The sequence below is a fragment of the Podarcis filfolensis genome (genome assembly GCF_964270895.1).
Source record: "Podarcis filfolensis genome assembly, chromosome: 13".
In the NCBI taxonomy this organism is placed as follows: Eukaryota; Metazoa; Chordata; class Lepidosauria; order Squamata; family Lacertidae; genus Podarcis; species Podarcis filfolensis.
The window spans coordinates 29334704-29340303 of record NC_139615.1 but is presented as its reverse complement, the minus strand read 5'-3'; the positions used below and the strand labels follow the sequence as shown (position 1 = coordinate 29340303).

Sequence of the window (5600 nt, the reverse complement as noted above, 5' to 3'; positions counted from 1 at the left end):
CCACTGTAAGCAGATGGAAACATTGGCAGGATTTTGATTTCACTTGTAGTGTATCAATTACCATGGAAAATATAGATTGATATAATACTTACAGTTTGAAAAAAGATGCAGTTTTAAATGATTAAAACGGGACTCCGGGGTGGGGGTGGGGAGTCCTGAGATTTGGAGGAATCTCTATATACCGTTATATTTTTGAATTTTTTATAATTTTGTGTTGTAAAATCAAATAAAAATGATTTCAAAAAAGAAAAGGACAAAGTTCAGTAACCACCAATGACTCTTAAACTGGGCGTTTAACAGCACCATCCTAAAACTGTCTAGTCTAGCCCTCCAGGACTTCCGACTGGGACATTACCAATTTGCTCCGCTGGTTCCGCCCTCTTCCCCAGTTTGCGGAATCATGAGCCGCTCAGGCAGAAGAGATAGCAGTGGCACAGCTTTATTGGCACAGACACGCGAGAGGAATGGGTCTGGACATTTACAAAACGCTCAAAACTTATTTAAAATCTGCATCGCTGCCTCTTCCTTCCCCGCCTGGATTGGCCTGGGAAACGGGTCACTTAGGCCTCTCCTTCCAAGTCCTCGGAGCTTCGCCGTCCAAAGTCCATCCAGCTGGGGTAATGAGCCTCTGGGTCCTGCACTCTGCCAGCAAATTCTGCAGTTGGGGACGAGACACGGTGAAATTAGCTGAAGGCAGGCGGTGGATTGGCAAAACCTGCCCTCAATCTCAGTCCTGCCAGCCCACTCTCTGCAGATCATCAAGAGCTGATGGGGTCTACTGGAGTTTTCCTCCTAGGGCTAATAGCAGCTTCAGGGCAAGGGATTTACGGTACATCAAGACCCTGGCGGGGGGGGGGGGGAGATGGCTGAAAAAAACACCCCTCCCTGTCTCTGCCTCCAGCATCCCCAGTTCTGACTGCCTACCCTCTGCTGTCATTTTAAAACAAAGCGAGTTAGTCACATTCAGTTCATTAATACAATGTACCGTTCTCTCTCTCGCAATTTGGAAGCAATTCCACTACCAACGGAGACCACAAAGTACTTCTTTGGCATCCCGAGTTTCCAAAAGTTAGAGGTTTTAAACTGTGCTCTCAGAGCAGTATGGAAACACTTGAAAACCACCCAGACAGTTTAAAGATTGAAGCCAGGGAGTGGTTTGCCTGTGACTCTCCAGATCTTTTTGGAAGTATGGTTCCCATCATCTCCCCTGATCATTGGGCCATGTTGGCTGAGGCTGATGGGAATCCAAACAGCAGAGGACCACAGGTCTGTCACTCCTGGTTCAATCAATAAGGAGGCAGGTTTACATTCAGATTGGAGGGTCCCCACTCGGCTCACTTCAAATCTGCCTTCCCTGTCCAGGGTTGAGGACTGGGGGAGGGGGGGATGGCAGTGCAAATTTGAAGCTGAAGCTCGCTCTGCACAGTACTGATCGGCAGCACCCTCTAAGATGTCGTTGATAAACCTGTTCCTTCATCCTGTAGTGGGTTTTGCATTTAACACTTTAAGCCCCCCCCATTAAAACTAATGAGGGGTGAGTGAATGCATGAATATTCATAACATACTTGCATGTATTTAATACCATGCATGTGGGGAGGAGCAAGACGGAGGGCTGAGCAAATATTTTATTTAATGCTTCGCCTGTTATTTCATTTGCATGGCCAGCTTGGCGGAGGGAGATGCACACCTGTTAGTTCTCTTCACACTTTGGGAGTGCCTCTCTCGCTCTGAAGGAGCCCAGCCTTCCACTAACATCATCCGGAAAGGTCTTACTGAGAATGCAAGAAGCATGTGTGTGCAGTTTCTCCTACCTGTACGGAGGTAAGGCAGGAACTGGGCAACCAAATCCTTCTGGTCCTCAGACAGATGTCCTGGCCACTCCCTGCGGATGGGACCGCCACTGCTGCTCCTCTGCATCTTCTCCTGTTGTGGTCCAGCCTTGGCTTGCCTGCTGAGCCTGCCACCCCCCTGATAGGATGTGGACACAGATCTCAAGAGGCTTGCGGCTATGAAGGTGGTCAGCAGCAGGCTGGTAAGTACCTTGGTGTGCATGCCTGGAACTTGGAAGATAGTAAGAGGAGGACTTTAGGGGGGGCGTTGCCCAGCATCAAATAAATTACGGAGCTGATTAAGTTCTATTGCATAGCCTGGATTGCTGTTTACCTACCTTTGGTTAACCGAATGTACACATTCATGCCATCATGCATTTGCTAGCCTTTAAAGTCTAAACTAGTGGTTCCCAGTTGGTGGACTGAGGACCCACCAGTTGTAGTGCCGGCCAACCAGATGCCTGCAAGCAATTCAGGAGTGCAGCAGCGCTCTCTCTACTAGGCAGCCCCAGGAACTGGTGTTAAGAGGCACTGCCTTCAATACCAGAGACAGCACACCTCTGCCATGATTCTAGTAGCCATTAGAATCATAGAATTGTTGGAAGGGACCCCAAGAGTTATTTAGTCCAAGCCCCTGCAATGAAGGAATCTCAACTAAAGCATCCATGGCAGGTAGCCATCCAACCTCTGCTTAAACACCTCCAAGGAAGGAGAGTCCACAACCTTCTGATGGAGACGGTTCCATCGTCAAACAGTTCTTATTTGCCTTATTTCCATGTAGTTCCTCCAACCCCTTTTTAAAGCCGCGTTGATGGCCATCAGAACAGATCTCTCTGTTTCAGTCTGCACTCTGCAGAAACATGCCCTTTTGCCTGTCCTGAATCTTTTAGATCGAGCATCTAAAAAACCCTATCTACTCACAAGTGGCCTTTCCCAACTGGACGTCTTCCAGATGTCTTAGACTACAACTCCCATCAGTCTCAATGGATAGGTGTTATAATCCCAAACACCTGGATGGCACCTGGTTGGGGAAGGCATGACTCAAGGGTTCCTTCTCCTTACCTGTCGGGCGTCCTCCGTCAGTGCTCTGCTTCTGTCTCAACAGGATTCTCTCTTCTTCTCCAAAGCAGCGAGGTGCCCTCTTAAAGGCTTGTTGGCTTGCTCCTCCCCCTGATGGAGAGAGCTCCTCCTACTCTCTTTTACATCAGTGGCACAGGATCAATTCCTGCAAGGGATATCTTTCCGCCCATTCCTTCCCTATCTTTTATTGGTCACCAGTGAAAGCTGCTTTCCTGCAGCCGCTTAAAACTCAGATAAGCCATTTCAATAAAAGCCCAGCATTCTGAGGACCGTTCAGCCTTCCCCAACCCAGTGCTCTCCAGATGTTCTTGGACTCCAGCTCCCATCATCCCTTGCTGGCACGGCCAATGGTCAGGGATGATGGGAGTTGTATTCCGTACCATCTGGAGAGCACCGGGTGGAGAAGGCTGGTGTAAGGCAACTCGACAGGAGCTAGATTTCTTGGGGGTCTGTTTTAAGGGGACAGTGGGAGGTGGTAGCATAGGTCAAGCCCCTGTCTATCTTCTTAGAGTGATCATCCCCCAAGCCTCCTCAAATCTCAGTTTTTTTCCTTGGGTAGCTTTAAAAGAGGATATGCCTTTGAATACCAGTTGCTGTGAATCACAGGTCAACACACACCACAATTGCCTCATTACGTAAATCATGTTCAGAATACCACAACACAATACATTAAAACAGTGAATCAAACAATCCAGAATAAAACAAATTCAAGCGTCAAGGAAAGTATTTCAAACCCTCCAGCTTGCAGGATTTCCACAGGTAAAAAGGTGAAGTACCCTTGGATGGTTAAGTCCAGTCAAAGGCAACTATGGGGTTGCAGTGCTCATCTTGTTTTCAGCCCGAGGGAGCTGGAATTTGTCCAGACAGCTTTCCGGGTCATGTAGCCAGCATGACTAAATCGCTACTGACGCAACAGAACCCTGTGGCGGAAACCAGAGCACACAAAAATGCTGTTTACCTTCCTGCCACAGTGGTACCTATTAATCTACTTGCACTGGCATGCTTTCGAACTGCTAGGTTGGCAGGAGCTGGGACAGATCAACAGGAGCTCACCCCGTCACAGGGATTTGAACCGGGGATTGATCGGCAAGCCCAAGAGGGTCAGTGGTTTAGACCACAGCACCACCTGCATCCCGTTTCCACAGACACCTGGCTGGCCACTTTGAGAACAGGATGCTGGACTAGATGGGCCACTGACCTGATCCAGCCGTCTCATGTTATGTCCTTATGTGGAAAAAGTCCTGCAGCTGTATAACTTTCTGAGCACATACAGATACATATGAACCAGTTTTGACAGAGGGGTAAACCTGACCTAGCAACTGTCTGAACATCACAACGAAGTCTTGGTGTTTGAGGAGAGAGGGGGACGGAATTTAAATGGAAACCAAGGGTACTTGACAACAAAACACGCATTAAAATAGTTTATTTTATAAGTAGAGCACATCAGCCATCACAATGCCACCGGAGGAGGTGGAGAACAATCTAACAGCGACGGAAAAGAAACCACACTCCACTAAAAGCATCTTTGAAGTCTTACGTGGCAAGGAAGGACCTCAGCTACAAATGCTCTCTGTGTAAAGATGAAGTTTGTTTTTCAGATGCAATCCTTTGATCATCCTCTTGCTGTTTCCTCCCATCTTCTTTGTGGAGCAAAAATACTTTGATGATGCATAGATAGATCATCTTAAAAAGTGTCAACTTCCTACCATAAGAGCTGTTAAGAAAGTGGGACTGTAAACATAGCCTCATAACATCCATCATGTAAGGCAATAAATTTGTATTTTGTTACCTTCTTCCCGCTACCCGCTGCCTGCCATTCTGGTTTCCTGAAATAGCATGTTGAGCTTAAAAGCTCCCCAGATTGCTGCCATCCCCAAACTCTCATCTTTCAATGCCAGAAAATGCATTGAATTCCTACCATAGGACACCAGCCTCATACAAACCAAAGCCGTTTTGAAGATCTAGGAGGCTGCCAGTCCAATAAGAAACAACTTCAGGTTGTTGTTGTTTAGTCGTTTAGTCGTGTCCGACTCTTCGTGACCCCATGGACCAGAGCACGCCAGGCACTCCTGTCTTTCATTGCCTCCCGCTTCGAGTAGCTGTCTCTCGTAGCTTCGAGAACACTGTCCAACCATCTCGTCCTCTGTCGTCCCCTTCTCCTTGTGCCCTCCATCTTTCCCAACAGCAGGGTCTTTTCTAGGGAGTCTTCTCTTCTCATGAGGTGACCAAAGTATTGGAGCCTCAGCTTCAGGATCTGTCCTTCCAGTGAGCACTCAGGGCTGATTTCCTTAAGAATGGATAGGTTCAACTTCAGGTACTTTGATCAAAATAACACAACGCAAAGCCATTTTCAAACACAGCAAAAGGATGATGGGATGCACAACTGATTTGTGCTTCCTTAGCTTGCCCTTCTCCATCTTGTCCCAAAACCATCTTTGAATGGGAAAGAAAAATACACGAGACACAAAACACAAGAAAATAGCTCCCTCTCTGGTCTTTGTTTACTGCCATGCATCCAGAACAGGTAAGAAAACTGGTCAAACTAGGATATCCATTCAGCTGAAACAGTATAGTTTGCATGTAAGGATGTTGTATTATAAGAATTGCCAACGCTTAAAAAACCCCAAACCAAACAGAATTTACCCACAGAGCAAACAGGGCCTGGCACCATCTAGGGGTGAGAATGGCAGG

General features: G+C 47.3%; 1 protein-coding gene across 2 annotated transcripts; it reads right to left on the bottom strand.

Moving 5' to 3' along the window:
* Nucleotides 1–423: 423 nt before the first annotated feature.
* LOC310747232 (gastrin/cholecystokinin-like peptide) lies at nucleotides 424–4763 on the bottom strand. 2 transcript variants are annotated; one of them, XM_083581569.1, is made up of 3 exons: nucleotides 4108–4763; nucleotides 1812–2060; nucleotides 424–655 (listed from the first exon to the last, which is right to left on the bottom strand). In XM_083581569.1, the coding sequence occupies exons 2-3, from the start codon at nucleotides 2050–2052 to the stop codon at nucleotides 561–563; spliced, it is 336 nt and encodes a 111-aa protein (XP_083437695.1). In that variant the 5' UTR covers nucleotides 2053–2060; nucleotides 4108–4763; the 3' UTR covers nucleotides 424–560. The 2 variants fall into 2 exon arrangements, with proteins under 2 accessions (XP_083437695.1, XP_083437696.1); XM_083581570.1 differs by lacking the exon at nucleotides 4108–4763 and adding an exon at nucleotides 2892–3061.
* Between the last annotated feature and the right edge of the window lie 837 nt (nucleotides 4764–5600).

Bases quoted from the DNA above. Each gene is read 5' to 3' on its own strand.
- LOC310747232 (XM_083581569.1), bottom strand. From the start codon at position 2,052: ATGCACACCAAGGTACTTACCAGCCTGCTGCTGACCACCTTCATAGCC. The intron at 656-1,811 runs GTAGGAGAAACT...CCCCAACTGCAG, and splicing joins CCTGCCTTACCTCCGTACAG to AATTTGCTGGCAGAGTGCAG.